Source organism: Castor canadensis, chromosome 1 (genome assembly GCF_047511655.1).
Source record: "Castor canadensis chromosome 1, mCasCan1.hap1v2, whole genome shotgun sequence".
Classification (NCBI taxonomy): domain Eukaryota; kingdom Metazoa; phylum Chordata; class Mammalia; order Rodentia; family Castoridae; genus Castor; species Castor canadensis.
The window spans coordinates 203,051,899-203,068,685 of record NC_133386.1 but is presented as its reverse complement, the minus strand read 5'-3'; the positions used below and the strand labels follow the sequence as shown (position 1 = coordinate 203,068,685).

Here is a 16,787-nt window from a genome sequence, read left to right as displayed (position 1 = left end):
CTGACCTTTGGCCACATTACTCTCTGGTATGGGGACTGTCCCGTGCATTACAGGATGTTCAGCAGCATCCTGGCCTCTTTCATTGGATGCCAGGAGCTTCCCCACCCCAGTTGTGATAATCAAAACTGTCTCCTGGTGCTGACAGATATTCCTGGGGGAGAGGGGAGAATCTACCCCATGACACCACTGTTCTGGATCAATCTTATTTTTGTGTGTATGAGAGGGCGGGCAGAAAGGCTGAGAGATGGGGGTCAGAAGAGGGGAGTTAGTACTCACACCAATGAAAGGAATAAACTTCTGATAGGAGTCTTCATCAGGGCTGTTGGGAGACAGGAAAGCTTTACACTTAGTGGGTGACTGAGCAGGGCACTGGAAATAAGCTTTTCACATTGTACTGTGATTCATAGGAGTCTATAGCATTGCAGCACATCTTCCTGTTACATTGCAGGGTGTCAGGAGGAGGGTCTGTTACTCATTGTACATATAGAGTGCACAGAATAGGGGCAAAAGAAACAAGTGTGCAAACCACATCACCCACTCCTGAGGGTGATTTCAGTCAATGAGGGAGTAAATAAAACTCATCCCCATGCGGGTGGAGCCTGGGGCAAGGAGGGAGTGCCTGGATGGGAGGCAGTAAAAGACACAGGCATCCTCATGGGCTCCTGTAACAGGAGATGGGGTATGGAGGAGAAATGAAAAATGGAAGGACTCAGGATTCCCTTCCAACCTGTTTTTAAGAAACCTCCCAAAGTCAGACTTACAACTTGTGCCTACAGGTCAGCATGGCTTCAGCCACAGGCAGCTGGTGCGTTGTAGCTGCTCCGTTGATATACTGCATCACACGCCCCACCACGTCCAGTGGCTCTGCAGAAAAGCCAGAGGGAAGTATCTGTTCATTTCAGCTGGCAAACCCTTGACTCCCTGGAGAGCCCTACCCAAGCCACAGGTGAGGACCTGTACAGCTGAGGGAGAAATGGCTCTGAGATCTCCTTGGCTGGAATCAGAGGACTCATAAACCCAAGCACAGTCCTCTCCCTTCCATCTCAGCTGCATTCTGCTGTTGCCACACCACTGGATGTTCAGGAGGTCACCTGCTGGCATGGTGTCACTCACACATCAAGAGACTGGTGAATGATTACTCTCTGTTGCCACTATTTCATCTCTACAAGCAGAACTGACCCATCCTCCAGCCTAGCACAGCCTCCTTACTGCTAGGTGAGCAGGTCCACAGCAAAGACTGCCCTGAAGAAAGGGCTACATAGACTCAATCTCCATTGATGGACACTCACTGGGAAAGTAAACCCACACAACAGCCAGCAAAAAGAGCGAGACAAACAGGGAGAAAAATCTCCCCTTTAGCTGCAGCTTGTTCTCAGGAATCAGGTGCCTCACTCCTGGTGGGGGCTCCTTTACTAAGAGCCCTTACCTGACACTGGAGGCTCTGAACGACTGAACAGGTCTCTCCAGGCAGAATCAAGGAAAGTACTGCTATATCTACTGTCAACTGAGCCCAAGTATTTGGCCACTGGGTGAGAACCTGGCAGAAAGAAAACCAGAGAAAGTGAATGGGTTAGTAAATGGAATAGCAAGAGGAGTTGGCCCATGCATGGCTCTGACCTTTGGACTCTCTGACAGTCCAACTTCCCATCCTGCTATAGGAGCTAGATCTGCTTGTAGAGGTCTTTGGTCTGCCACACCCTCCTGGATGCTGTCCAACTTTACCAAGGGGAATGATGAGGAAGCGCATGTAGCTCAGCCAGTCAGAGGTCTTGCTGGCCAGGGACTTGACAAAGAACCGGAGGATGGAGCTCAGGTAACTCTGGCCTCCCACGGCTGCTACCTTGACCGGCCTTGGCATGGACGAGTTGCAGTTGCAGCTGGGGAGAAAGGGGATCTTTACATACCACAGTGGAGCTTGGCAGGATCCTGCTCAGGGCTGGACCCAAGCTCTGACTTCACACACCTCAATAACCCACAGAGGAAAGCAAACCAACAAACAATGCGACACAGAGAGGCAATGAGTCACAGTGCTGCTAAGAGGGCAAGCAGCTGCCATCTAGGAGGCCCGCAGTCAGCATGGGCCCAGATGTCTGGAATCCCCTCAGTCTGCTATACAGCAGGCTCTAAGAAGCACTGGAGAGGGAAAGCACTAACTCCCAATCATTAGAGCATGTTACAGCTAGAGGGACAGGTAAAAGATCTTTTTAAAATGCTGGGTTCTCTCTTCCTCATCATGTTATTTTTTTTTTTTCCAGTACTGGGGTTTGAACTCAGGGCCTACACCTTAAGCCACTCCACCAGCCCTTTTTTGTGAAAGGTTTTTTCGAGATAGGGTCTCTCAAACTATTTGCCAGGGTGGGCTTTGAACTGCAATCCTCTTGATCTCTGCCTCCTGAGTAGCTAGGGTTAAAGGCATAACCCACCAGGGCCTGGCTTATCATGGGTTTAAGAAAGGAATGGAGGCAAGTCAAGGTGTGGCGAGGTAGAGGGTACAGGAGTTGACAATCAGGGGCACTGAGCACTACAGTCTGCTGCTATTGCCCCCAAGTACACCTCTGATCTGATGTTTCCTGGTCTGATTAGGCCAGGAGATCCTGCCACTGCTGGAAGTCAGGGTGGGAGGATGAGACAAAGGGAATCCCAAAATGGCAGGATAGAAAAGGCCAGAGCCCTTACTAGCGCTGAATCCGGGTGAGCAGGGTGGACAGCACAGCTTGGACCTCCACAGTAGAGCAGGTGCAAACAACAGGCTTTCGCTGATCCTGAAGCAGCTCAGCCACATACTGAAGGGAGGAAAAGGGCAGGAATGCAGGTAAGGCCACATCATTCCCCACAGGTACCTGACTCCCGTCTTTTGGCCAACACTGGACAGAAGTAGTCAGGTTTCCAGGCTGTGCATAAAGAGGATGGCCAGATCCCATGGAGACATGCTGACTATGAAAAGTGTATGTGTGTGTATGTGTGGATGCTTAGGGACTTAAAACTTTCACCCATGTCTAGGAGTCCTGGAACAAGTGTCTCACAGGGAGAATGGCAGTGAGGGATAGGCAGGCTGCCGTACCACTGCTAAATCGCCTTCACAGAAGCCAGGGGCAGCTTCTGGCATCTTAGAGCTTCCTAAAGCCCCTCCACTGAGGGTGCCTGCCTGATGCCCGTGGTAACCTGGGAGCAGGACAGACTGAATGCCTGCTGCTTACTTTTTTTTTACAGATGAAGCTAGGTACAGAAAAGTTAGTGACTTAAGATCCTCTAGGTTGAACAAAAGATAAAAATAAGACTATAACTCAGAGCTCTGGGCTTGGCTCAGGTGGGTCTGAGAGACAGGTAACCCTACTGTCTCACTCATCTGTAGAACCCTTTCCCCCTGTGGTCCAATGCTTTACCTGGCCCTGCCAGTCAGTGGTGTTCACCAGGATGACATTTTCTGGGAGGGCTGCATCAGACACCAGGATCTGATTCAGTTGGTCGTACACCACCTTTCTTGGAATCTGTAGGGACAAGTATCTGTCAGGCACTGACCAGGGGTGGGGGACAGGGGTATTCAGAGGGCAGATTCCAGGAAGCAGTCACTTTCCATTGTCAGACCAAACTGGAGATACAAAGGAAAAAGAACAGAGTCCTTGGAGACCACACTAATATACCAAGCATGAAGCCACAGTGTGGTCTTGCCGGGGACAGCCCCTGAGGCAAGGGTGTGGTGCCACGATGGCAGAAGTGGAGGGGTGAGAGTTGTGAGCAGTGCTTGCAGAAAGGCAGAAAGGGCAGTGGGGAGAGAAATAATGAGAGCAGTAGCCACACTGCAGGGGACCCAGGCACCATGGAACAAAAAAGGTATTTCAGGAACTGATTAACCAGAAGGACAATAACTCACTCCAGGTGCTGAGCTATTCTAGTCCCAGGTTCATTTGCAGTTTTACGATAGCATCCAATTCAGGAAGCCATACTGACCCAAACTTGCCTCTCCATAATATTTACCAGGGAAATGAGTAGACTGCTTAACTCCAGGAGAACTTGGGAGAAATGCCAGCTCTGAAGCTTGGGAAGGCCCCTTCCCCAAGTCTGATCCCACTGTTTCTTCCCAGCTCTTCTCCAGTACCCTCAGGCTGGAGTGGCTTGAAAGAACCCTCACAGCTGTCAGAAGGGAAGCAAGTCCAGCATTTCTTGTGCTCTCTCCCTTCCACAGATCAGCCTGAAGCTCAATTCCATACTAGCAGTGAAAAACAAATGTGGGCTTCTCTAATTTAGGTCTTTCATTAAGTCTTTTCATTCACAGCACTTCAAGTATTCCTCCTTTCCTTTCCATCTAGCTGTCCAAGGGAAAAAACAAGACAGACTAAAGCTCAGCCAGTCTGGTGGGCCCTGGTTTTATTGGGGGACCTTGAGTACCTGTGTGCTGTGGCCCAGGTCAGGTGAGCGTTCACTATCTGAGCTGTTGGTCCTCTCACTCAAGGGTTTGGAGAGCTGCCGCTCCTTCAGAGGTGTGCTCCTCTTTTGCCGGGGTGTGTGTGTCCCTTCCACTTTGCTGATGGGCGAGGGAGGTGGTTAAAAACTTCAAAGCCATGCCAGCACTCACCCTCCCATTCCCTCCCAGTAATGGAGCCTGTGCTGGGTGTGGCTGAAGGTCTGTATCACTTGTTTCCTTCTATTGTGAGTACCTGGGGGAGGCAGAGCCCTGCAGATCTGTTTTGCTGGACTTCATGGGAGTTTTGACTTTTTCTGGCACAACCAGACTCGTGCTTACATCTCCAAACATGTCCTGGTCAGTGATTTCCTGCCATGAGGATGGAAGCAAAGAAGGTTACCTTTCACTCGATGACTACCCAGGAGCCTCCAGAGAGCCCTGCCAGGACCCATCTCCATCATGAGGAGTCATTCACTTGGCTATCTTCCTGGAAGCACATGGTTCTAAAATTCCTACCTTGCCCAATGGAAAACTTCTCTTTAACTTAACTGAGTGCTCCCACTATGCTGGACACTATATGTTCCCATTCAGCTCTGCCTTCCACACTCACAAATAGTCCATGAACACATTGATGACAGGCTCTATACGAATCTTCCTAGATTCTCATGGGGACACAGTATCCCACCAGGGCAAAGCCTGTGGTCTGGGAAGTTTGTGAGGTTTGGAGCTGCATTCTTCACCTTGGCCTGAACCATCCTGCAATACCTTGGAATTAACACTTCCTTCCCATCCAGGTGATGAGGCTACTGCCCACACACTTTCATATCCACTCTCCTTGGTGCCCCCATGCCCATGTCCTTCTCCCACTCTCTGAGTTCAGGCCTTTGACTTTCCTAGATCACTTTTCGACAATCTTTTTGTGTGTGTGTGTGTGTGTGTGTGTGTGTGTGTGTGTGTGTGTCAGTACTGGGGTTTGAACTCAGGGCCTCATACTTACTAGGTAGGTACACATCTAGTCTATTTTGTTTTGTTTTTGGTTTTTGAGACAAGGTCTCTTTTATGTAGCCCATACTGGCCCTGAACTCATGATCTTCCTCCTTCAGTCTCCTGAGTGTTGGGATTACAGGCATGTGGCACTATGTCTACCTACTTCAACAGTCTTCATGAGCTTCACATCCCCTCCTCAAACCATCCAGTCTACTAACATCAGGCTGACTTCTCAAAGAACAAAGGATTCAAACAGCATGAACAGCCAGCTTTGTGCTTCCTCTGTGGGCCTTTGAGGCCTTTCCTGACCTGGTCCTGTCCACCTTTCTAAAATAATCCCTATACTCTGCCCAATCTATTTCCCTAATACTCTTACCCCCTAAAAGATTTTGCTCCCCACATGTGCCAAGTGCCTGTTTACCTCCCTGCATCTGCCCTTTATATTTTTAAAATGTTGAGGAGTAACTCAAATTTAAGATATATATATTTGAATTTTTGTGGTGCTAGGGATGGAATCCAGGGGCCTCAAGCATACTAGGTAGTGCTCTACCCCAAGCTACACCCTCAGCCTAAACTTGAATTTTTATATAAGTATAGCCCCAGGGACCATTAACCAGATCAAGACAGAACATGCCAGGGCTGGGGGTATGGCTCAAGTGGTAGAGCACCTGCCTAGCAAGCTGAAAGCCCTGAGTTCAAATCCCAGTACTGCCAAAAATAAAAAAAGAACATTCCACCACAGCTGAAGGGTCCCACATGCCCCTTCCCACTCCTGGAAGTATGAAGTATCTTCACTCATGCCATCATAGACTAGTTCTTCCTGTTTGTGAATTCTGAATTCCACATAAATGGAGTATCATATCATGCATTTTTTGGTGTTTGGCTTCTTCTCCTCAACACTAAGATTTGATCAATCATTGGAGAGGTTTTTTTCGTGGTACTGGGGGTTAAACTAAGGGCTTCACATTTGCTAGGCAAGCACTCTACCAGCCCCCCTCATTGGAGAGTTTTAGTCAAGAAGTGACATGATTAGAATTTGATTTTGAAAAGATCATGAGTAGTTATGTAAATAGATGGGGCAAGAGTGAAGGGTGACGGGGGCTGGTGGAGTGGCTCAAGTGGTAAGAGTGCTTGCCAAGCAACTGTGACGCCCTGAGTTCAAACCCCAATATCACAAGAGTAGAGGCTGCTTATTCAGATTACTGGTGAACTATAAAGTACAAGTTAGTATGGTAGGATTTAAATTAATACCAAGTCAAGCCTAACATTTTATTATATTCAAGATGTGTGATACAGTATTATTTACTATAGGAAACACAGGCCTAATATAACTCTTTCTTGGACTCCATTCAACCACCTGAAAGTGTTACTGTGCAGTTCATGAATGGCACATCCCCAAATGACATTTCTGTAAAGTCCCCTGGTCCTTCCCACCCAGTGTCCAGCTCTCCATCCCACTGGCTGAATTTCAGGGTATCCTTTGAGCAAGACCAGCTCAGACAACCTCTTCCCAGTCTATATCCCCTGCAATTCTCAGGGCCTCCACAGAACATTACCCCAGGTGTATACAAGTGGCTTCCCTGGAGATGGGCCATCTTTGTATTCTCGGTGCTCAGCACCAGCAGGTGCACTGAAAATGCAAGGTTTAACTGCTGATTCAATGTCACTTCTTGAGGGCTTTGGCCTAAGCTCCTGGGCAGCTCCAGCATTTTCTGAAAGAAGGCACTGACCAGTGACTACTGGAGACTTAATGTTGTGGTCTGCCTGTCCACTGAAGGAGCAACACCCAATGGAGAAGGGACCACTTTTCAGGGAAGACACTTGAGGGTGACATCAAGAATTTACTCCAAACTAGCATTTGATTAGCTCAAATTAAAGGGCTGAAAGGGAATATTTTTGGTTTGCCAATTTAGGAAATGACCTAGTCTCTAGAGCAGGTGCCAAGAGAACAGGAGAAAGATTTCAGGAGAAAGAGAACATGATTTAGGCATAATTTCCAACATAATCCTGAGGGTCTTTTGGGGCCTTTATTTCTAAAGGTACAAAGACTATTTGAGTGGTTGAAATAGGAAACGGAACCATACATACGAGAGTGTCTGTTTCGGTCAAGCTGTCATCTTGGTTTTTAATCCAAGTAGATTTGACTTTTTCTAGAGCAGCCAATTCCATCTGCAAAAATTGTAAGAATTAGTTATTTCTTATCCAAATAACTGTCACTCTAACTTGTTTTACCTAGTACCTAAGAAGCTTAAAACACTTTCATTTAATCTACCTCTTAACATCTTTAGTGCTTTCATCTTACAAGGGGGATATTTTTGTGAAAACTTAAGCTTTAGAGGGGTTAGGTTTTTTTTTTAATCACAAAGGTAGAACCTCAAAGTTCTGACTCCCACAGATGTTACTAGGGAAGAAGGGCTCAAAGTCAGAAGACTTTGCTATTGGAGCCATAAAGTCTTTGCTTCAGTGAACACTCTTGACACAAAGGAACATATGGGACCAACTTTGCTTGCCAGAAAAGGTCTTTCATTTTGAGACTAAAGACATTCATAGTAGCCAAATGTGTTTTTCTTGGTAGGAACATTCAGGAAGTCCTCTAACAGAATATATTAAACAAAAAGATGCCCAATGTGAAGCCATTTAGCTACGAATTCTCTATTTGTCTCAAATCCTATTAGCATTTCTCATAAATATTAAAGTTTATTTCGAAGATACAGATAACATAACCAGATCTTAGACATCTGCGTGTAGACACCAAAAAGCCACAGTCATGAACAGTGTGGGCTATGGGCTACAAATGTTGAGAAGGTACTAGTCTCAGTGAATCTCTTTTTCCAAAGGAACCAAAGGAGGCAGAAAATATACAGGATATCCCACTTCCTCTCATTTACACTAAGTCCTTTCTCTGAGTAAACTATGTAAAACTGAGAAACATCAGGCTAATAAGCTTGGGGTGGGGGAGTCGCTAATGAACAAGACAAGAAAGTAGGCCCCTATGTCGTCCTCTAAGTCAGGATTTCTCCCCCTCAGTTCTGTAGACATTGTGGGCAGGATCACTCTTGGTGGGGGCAGCTGTCCTATGCACTGTAGGATGTTTAGCAACATTCTTGGTCTCTACTTACTTGATGTCTGTAGCAGTTCTCCTTAATGGTGACAACTTAAAATGTCTCTAATCATTGCCAAAATGTTCCCTGGGAGGCAAAATCATCTCCAGTGGAGAACCATTACCCAAAGGCATCTGTGAGACAAATTCACTATATCTTAAGCTAGATCCTGTGACCTCAGGGCTTGAGATTACATGGCACAGCCTGTGTGATGGCTTACAACCACACAGAACAGGCTGCCTTCAGGATACACAGCTAGCCATTTACATGTTGTTTACATGATTAGCCAAAGTTAACAGAGTCTAGAAGCCCAGAAAAGTCCTGCTCAGACCTAAGACTTTTGGATCTTAGCATGAACTAGGATGATAACAAATTCCACTGGGTGGTTTTAAAGTAGCACACCTTGTTGTCAAGTCCTATGACAGCTAAAGGTTGTTTCCACAGCACAGTGGCAAAATTTGATAAGCTCTACCCCCTTCCAGGTTTATTAAAGTGCAAATGACAAATAAAAATCAGAACAAACTCCCAACTCTCCAACATTCTGTTCCTGCTCCTATAAACATGAAGGGATGGGCTAGGGAATTAACTCAGTGTTAGGGCACTTGCCTAGCATGTATGTGCCAGCTCCTGGGTTTGATCCCCAGCACTGCCAATAACAGGCTCATGCCTGTAATCCTAGCTACTTGGGAGGCTGAGATTGGGAGACTCACAGTTTGAGATCAGTCTAGGCAAATAGTTCTCAAGACCCCCCTCTCCAAATAACTAGAGCAAAATGGATTGGAGGTGTAGCTCAAGTGGTAGAAGATGAAGTCCTAAATTCAAACGGAAGGAAGGGAGGAAGGGAAGAAAGGAAAAGAAGGAAGATACAAAGGGCTTTTCTCACCCAGGACCTACAGTAGCCCTGTACTGCTCCATCTGTATCTGCCTAACTGTTTGGCACTGGAGGTGTCTCCTGAGGTCCTAGGCGAAGTGAGTGAGTGAGTGAGTGAGTGAGTGAGTGTGTGTGTGTGTGTGTGTATGTGTGTGTGTGTAAAATTGAAGTATTAACCTCTAACACTATCACTGGTGTGCTCCGGAAATAGCAGACAGCCTCAGGCAGTCTGAACTGAAAGTCTGCACCTCGGGCTGGCCACCTGAAACACTGCCAGGCTCTATTGTTAGAGCTTGGAGAATCAAATTATGTTGCTACTGTGCTCAAGTCTTGAGAAAATGCAACTGTAATCATTTCTATCAACAGAAATTCTTTCTGGTTCTAGTGCTAAACTGAATTCTCTGATAATCTGGAGAACAAAAAAGAAAAGATTCAGAAAAACAACATGGGAGGCATCAGTACAAGGATCATGGTCCAAGGCTGGCCCCTGGCAAAAACATGAGTCCCTGCCTGAAAGATAAACTAAAGCAAAAAGGACCAGAGGCATGACTCAAATAGTACAGCACTTGCCTAGCAAACATAAGGCCCTGAGTTCAAACCCTAGTTACACCAATCAATCAATCAATCATCAATGGGGATGGTGAGATACAGCTCAGTAGTAGAACCCTTGCTTAGCATGCACAAGGCCCTGAGTTTGATTCCCTGCAAAAAGAAAATAAAAAGTGAATAAGCAATAATGCTCAGCAATAGGGATGAGAGGCCACCAGGTGAGGCAGCATCCATACAATCAAACGCTTTTCCTCATCCACTAAAGAGCCCAGACTTGTGCTGCTGATTTTAAAGCTTCTCAGACCAAAGGATTTCACAGTTTCATATCAACACTGAGACTTCTGGGGCTCTTCAAAAGAGAAATCTCAGCAGGAGAAAAGCAAAAGTGAGTCTGAGGTCAAGACAAGGGAAATAGGAATTTGAAAGATGTCACATAAAAGACAATTTTAGGAGTCCAAAACTGAAAAGGATCTAAGAAATTATAATAATAAAAGCAATGGCAGCTGATACCTACTGCAGGTCCCAGAATCGCAAAGCAATCAGTCAGCACACACCCTGCTAGAGGTCTGACCTGCATAATCTCACTGCATCTTCACACACAGCCTTGTGAGGCATGCACCTTTTACACCTACTTTGCAGTTGAGAAAATGAAGGTTTGGGCGCTTGCCCAAGGTCAGTCAGTGGAATGATGGCGTCAAGATTCAAACTCAGAGCTGGGCATGGTAGTACATGCCTATTAATCCTAGCACTCAGGAGGTTAAGGCAGGAGGATTGTGAATTTGAGGCCAGACTGGGCTACACAGCAAGACCCTGACTCACAAAACAGTAACAAAAAAGATTCAAACTGAGACATTTCACTCTTCAAATACATTTTTCACCTAAACAGAAACTTTGAGGCTACTACATTGTAGAAACTGATAGTCCATTGACTTTTGAGCTAACTGGCTCCCCCTGACATCCTTAACAAATAAGGCACCTGGGGCTCAGAGAATCAAGGTAATTTTTTTCTCTAAATATCGTAAACCATGTAACTGAGATGAAAGCAGAGCCTATAGCCCAATTCTGTCAGCACAGAAGCACCCTGTTTTGTATGAAATAGTTCTGCTTGCTGACTTAGTAACAATGATTACTAGCATTTATCAAGCACTCACGATATGGGAGATGCTACGCTTAATGCTTCTTGGGCTATGGCTCAGTTAACATCTCACTTATACTTTGTCACAGTAACACAGTTTGGCATTCCTAGAACACCATGCAGCAGCCCTTCCTCAACCACGCTCCAGGCTTCTTTCTAAAGAGTTTCCCCTTATACTTGGATGGAATCTGGCTCAATCTACGGTGACAATGATATTCAACAGGGCCATCTGGCAGCCCCCTGTGAGGAAAAGCACCTGGGATGCTCCTGGGACCCACATCCTAACACTGACAGTATACTAACTGTGGCCTCCTTAGCTCCAGAACCTGGGCTGGGAAGGCACTGGCAATGCTGCTCTGGAGTGGCAGGCCTGATGTTTCTCTGCTGGGGGCGTCTGGACATGGGCTACAGTTTTCCTTCCTGTATTTACTCAGTAACACTCCCTGGTGCAGTTTGTGGTGGGTTTGGTGGCCCAGCTGTACCTTAACCAGAAGAGGGAAAAGATGAGAGACAACCCCACCTGGTGGTGGCAGGCAGAAAGGCAGTCTGAGATGCTCAGAGATGCACAGGTAGACAGGAGCCAGCCAAACCACAGACTGTGCTTTTCAGCAGAGGGAATGCTTCACATCTTCAGATCATCTTCTCACAGTTAATACCGATTTGTAGGGTGAGCTGTGTATTCCCTGTGGTGAACTAATGACTTTATGTGTCATCTGCCACCAAAGCAGCAAGACCAGAGGTCTTAAAAGATTGGGTTTTTCTCATCAATAAAAAAGATGTGCTCCACAGCACTCCAGAGCTGTACTCTGAAATCATAAACAACGTCCACTTGCCTTTAGTTGTGAACGAAGGGAAAACAGCTTCCCCAGGTTTGAGATAGGCTCAGCATCACAGGGGCTCCTGTCTGTGCCTGGCTGCTGGAAGTCATAGCAGACAGTTCTTCTCTCCCATTCAGTAGACAAATGGAAACCTGGCCACTGAATTCTACATTCTTAGGACTGGAGCAGTGGCTTGAGGGGCAGAGCACCTGCCTAGCAAGCATGAGGCCCTGAGTTCAAACCCCAGTATGCAAAATAAATAAATTATACATTCTTCTAGGGCACTGCTCCCCTCTGAATTTTCTACCCAGCAGAGCCTACTTAAGATCTCCTGGACAAACTTGGTGAGCCTCTTTGCCCCTAGTAACTGTTCTTTCCCCAGTATGGAAGGCAGAATCATTTTCCCCTGGCCGAATGCCTGCCCCAAGTCACAGACTCTCACATATGTAGTGAACAGAAAGGGGAGGTTCTGAAGTGGGAGGGAAGGCTCCATGCCAGGTAGGAACAGACGAACAAGAACAACACGTGACCTGACAGAGCAACGCCCTCTGAGCACTAAGTTCCTGGCCAGGGATGAGGGGAAGAAAACTGGGGGTATTCTTCTGAGGTCCCAGAAGGAGCCATGCTCAGAAGTGGGGGCCTCAAGTGTGAAGACAACATGCCAGGTCCCTCGCCCCACCCCTCATAGCCACTGATCTGCTCACAGGGCTGGTGGTGTCTTTTCCGAGGCTGCCCTTGCTGTTGAGGCTGCCAATCTCCGTCTGTGAGCTGGACTGCGACATCCCCTCAAAGAAGGGCCTACGGCGAAGAAGCACAGCCGGGATCAGTGACGACCATGGCTCAGAACAGTAGCTCATGAGAGCTGAGTGAAGCTGGTGCTCAAGGCAGATCAACAGCCTGGACATCTATGATACCTGGTGAGGAAGGACACTGTGGGGTGGAGAAGTGTGGCCTAGGTTGAGGGACTTTTGGAGAGTCCTATTAGTACTTTTTGTCAGTTAGAAGCAAAAAGTGATCTCTTCCAAGGTTGCTGGAGGCTCAGAAAGGAGGACTGTCATGCTTGTAGTCCCAGGTACTTGGGAGATAGAGACTGGGAGGATTGCAGTTTGAGGACAGCCCAGGCAAAAGTTAGAGAGACCCCCCCACCCCCCATCTCAACAAATAAGGTGTGTGTGGTGGTACATGTCTGTAATTCCAACTACATGGGAGGTATAGGTAGGAAGATTGAGGTATGAGGCTGGCCTCAACAAATACGCAAGATCCTACCCAAAAAATAACTAAAGCATAAAAGGGCTGGGGTTATGGCTCAAGTGGTAGAGTGCTTCCTAACAAGTGTGGGGCCCTGAGTACAAATCCCAGTGCTGCCCCCCCAAAAAAAGGCTGAACTCTAAGTTTCTGAACAGGGTGGTGAGGGACGGTGCATGGAGCACTAGGCCTGGGGAGGAGAGGTGTCAGGAGGCAGCCTACAGAGAGCTCTGGGCCTCACTTGAGCTTGGGCTTTGGAGTGCTGAGGATGCTCTCTGTCTCCTCCATCTCGGGGCCGCTGTCGCTGGGGTTGTACATCTCCAGACTGTCATACAGTTCATCCAGATCCTCTTCTACCTCCCGAATCTGCTCCCGGGATACATGCTCCAGCCCGAAGCCTACCTGACGTGGAAAAAGGATCTTTCAGTTTGAGGTTCTCCCTATTAACAATTACGGTAAAATGAGCAATTCCTTTTTCCTGGGCCAAATGTCAATCCCCAGTACTTCCTCTGAGAAGACATAGCAGTGCCACACTTGTTGGAGTAGTCTTCATGTCCTTTCTGTGGTCCAACCCAGCAGGGGTGTGGTGAGCTACCTTCCCTCTTGTTTCCTCCTGACAGCCATACAGGGCCTTCACCAGGAGGAAGAAAGAGTGCTGACATGCCTCCAAAGGAACGGCCACAAGAAAACCCAGAAGCCAGGCCTGGTGACCTCCTCTGAAGCCCACAGAGGAACGAAGACCCTCTCTATAGATAATTTTCATCTTTAATTCTTTCTTAGCTCACTGAGAAGCCTGTGAAGACTGGCACCAGGACCTCCAGAGTGCAGGAGGATTTCCCTCAATGGATCTGTTTCTGGTGACTTGAGCGCTGGCCCGAGGCCACATTTGCTTCTTGGGCTTGTGCTCACCATGGCTACCCTTGGGATGTGAGGCTAAATAAAACAGCAATGGCTGGATTTGTCATTGTCCTCCCATGCCAGAAGCTTGGTTATTAACCAGTAGTTAGGTATAACTGTGCTACCCTATCTCCAAATACCATGAAACCATACACTGCATGTGAAGCCCTCCTCTTTTCAAGTAGCATAGAGCTCTGCTCCAGCCTCCCTTCTCCCTTGGGGCTCTGCTAGGCATGCAAGGGGGGCAAGAATCATGACCCAGAATCCTGACTTCCCAATTGCTACACAGGACCAAGGTGTGAAGCTGTTGGAATTCTATCCACCATTAATCTTGGGAGTAAGGGATCATACCTCATCAGAAACTTTGAACCGCTTCAGGAGTGCCACAAACTTCTGTTTGATGTTAGGTTGCTGTGGGACAAATTGCACAATAGTTCTCAAACAACATCACTCATAGTTAAGTCAACAGACAGTGCTGTGAGCATATCCTTGCAGGGAACCATACAGGGGAGAAAGGTGGGAGACACACTGAAAACCACCCTGGAAAGACAGGCCAGGGTACAACTGGGAGGAAGAGGCCTCCCCTGTCCCCAGGGCCTCCAACTGAGCCCTGACAACTTCCAAATTGCACTTCCAGCCCCGCCCCTGCTTGCCCTTCAGATCCAGGTATCAGCTGGTAACTGCTCTGAACGTTATGTGTTCAATCTTTCAGAATGGCACTTGTCCTCTTCTTGCATTGCCATTCCAATTAGCGACATCAACAACCTGCACTAATTACAGAGCTGCACCTGGAATCTCCCCACTGCTGCCCCGTCCCATGCTGGCTAACTCTTGTCCCTCTTGCCTTTAACACTACTTCCTTTGCGGGGCCTTTCTCCTTGAATCTCTCTGGGGTCACTGCAATGGCCTTCTCCCTACCCAGCCAGTGTCCAGTCTTGTTACTGGACAGTCTGGTGGTCTTTCAAGAGGCAAAACTGATGATGTTACCCCAGCTTAGCAGTCTCACTGCCCCCTCTTTTCTCAAGAACAAAGTTTAGAAGTCAGGCCAGAAAGTGTCCAAGGGCTAACCTCACCCATTCAAGCCCTCACCCCTAGCTGAGTGGAAACACATGGCTTACTCTTAGAAAAAAACTGTATGTGGCTTTACTGGGCCTTACAAAGGGGATCTTCTACCTTGAACAAAATCTTTCCCTAAATCTACTTGGTGAAGTTTTTGTCTTCGAAAGCCATTCTCTTGACATCTCTTCTTCTGAGCCACTGTCAGAGGAGGCCACTTTCCCTTTAGAGTCATCCCTGTCCCAATGCAGAGCCCCACCTTAAGGCACCTGTCCTACTGTATCATGTGTCATCATTACTTCCTGAGAGAAGTCTGCATCTCTAGACAATGGAGCTCTCTGATGGAGCTGCCCAGCCTTCCTGACCTGTTTCCTACTCCTCTCTCTTGGCTCCAGGCTTAGTTTGTGGCCATAGTATTTCTTGCCTGAATGCCAGACTCCCATTGAAGATGGAAACAACTGACTTGCAAATATGACTGATGAGCCTTCCAGAGTGAGTGGAAAAGGCAGGTGCAGCAGGGAAGAAACTAGAATTCATAGCAACAGAGAATATAAGACAGTTAGCATGGCAAGTGCATGATTAGTGACTGGGACAATGTGCTCTTGGTCTGGAGAGAAAAATGTATGTGGACAGGAGAAACAAAGTAAAGGACAATTGCTAAATGTTCAGAAACACAACTAGAAAGTACCTGCAGCTTCCAGAAACACCTTTGAATGGGGGGATATTGATAAGGTCTCTGATCTCTGGTCCTATACTGGGTAACACTATGGAGACCACAGGAAGAGGGGACTTAGGAAGCCCAGGGAGACAACCTTTGGGAAGAAAACTGGACCTCCTTATGGTCTCTTTTCTGAGCAAGAAAGAGAACAGCTCAGGAGGAGTCATAGCAGGGAGGGTCTAACAGCTGTTCTCCTGTCTCAGAGTGCAATGAAGGGAGGGGTTGGGGCTCTGAGGACATACTTTCTCTAGGGGGCTTAAATACCCAGAGACAAGGGAGGAGCAGGTTCTCCTGCTTCCTATTTGGTATGAAGAAGAAATCAAGGTCATGGTCTTAGGGCTTATACAGAAGCTCTGTATAAGCTTCTGATGGCTGACCACAGAGGTCACTGTTTCAAAGTGGGATGCTAGGCTCATTTACCTTCAGAAGAGCTGGCCTAAATTTCATCCCAAAGAAGATGAAAACCTTGCTGTCAGGATGTTAGTCCCTAGGCTGCCTCTGCACTCAAAGAACCAGGATGCCTCTAAGGAGATGAAACTGGACTTTCTCTCCTGGAAGCTCTTGGTACTTCTGATCTCCTTCACACTAGCACAGAGGCTCCAGGATCAGTCAGAGGTCACAGAGGAGTTCAGTTTTTGGCCTTTCAGTCCAGAACTCTAATTTCAGAAAAATTAGGGACTCCTGAGGATTAGGCAGGAGACATAATCCAAACGCCAGGGTTATGGATCCACTAAGGTAGGAATTATATCTAATGTAATTAAACCTTATCAAACTCAAAAGTTTCTGCAGTTTCCAAGTATTAGCTTATTATTTCTGGGTAAGTTCAACAAATGATTAAGATTAAAAACAGTGATACTGGGCTGGGTATGGTGGGTCATGCCTATAATCCCAGCTATGGGAGGTACAGGTAGGAGAACTGTAGTCTGAGGTAGCTAGGGCAAAAAGTGCAAAGCCCTATATGAAAAATAACTAAAGCCAAAAAAAGGCTGGAGGTGTTGTTCAAGTGGC

At 47.2% G+C, this 16,787-nt stretch overlaps 1 protein-coding gene across 1 annotated transcript in view; it reads right to left on the bottom strand.

Moving 5' to 3' along the window:
* The window catches only part of Pacs1 (phosphofurin acidic cluster sorting protein 1), a 148,433-nt gene that overhangs the window by 7,014 nt on the left and 124,632 nt on the right, over positions 1-16,787 (bottom strand). The window contains exons 8-19 of the mRNA XM_020164862.2: positions 14,357-14,416; positions 13,350-13,510; positions 12,568-12,661; positions 7,478-7,558; positions 4,656-4,771; positions 4,387-4,522; positions 3,384-3,488; positions 2,677-2,783; positions 1,723-1,877; positions 1,427-1,537; positions 762-864; positions 277-319 (exon numbers count right to left, since the gene is read on the bottom strand). Coding sequence (XP_020020451.1) covers positions 277-319; positions 762-864; positions 1,427-1,537; positions 1,723-1,877; positions 2,677-2,783; positions 3,384-3,488; positions 4,387-4,522; positions 4,656-4,771; positions 7,478-7,558; positions 12,568-12,661; positions 13,350-13,510; positions 14,357-14,416 — 1,272 coding nt within the window. The remainder of the gene's footprint in view (positions 1-276; positions 320-761; positions 865-1,426; positions 1,538-1,722; positions 1,878-2,676; positions 2,784-3,383; positions 3,489-4,386; positions 4,523-4,655; positions 4,772-7,477; positions 7,559-12,567; positions 12,662-13,349; positions 13,511-14,356; positions 14,417-16,787) is intronic.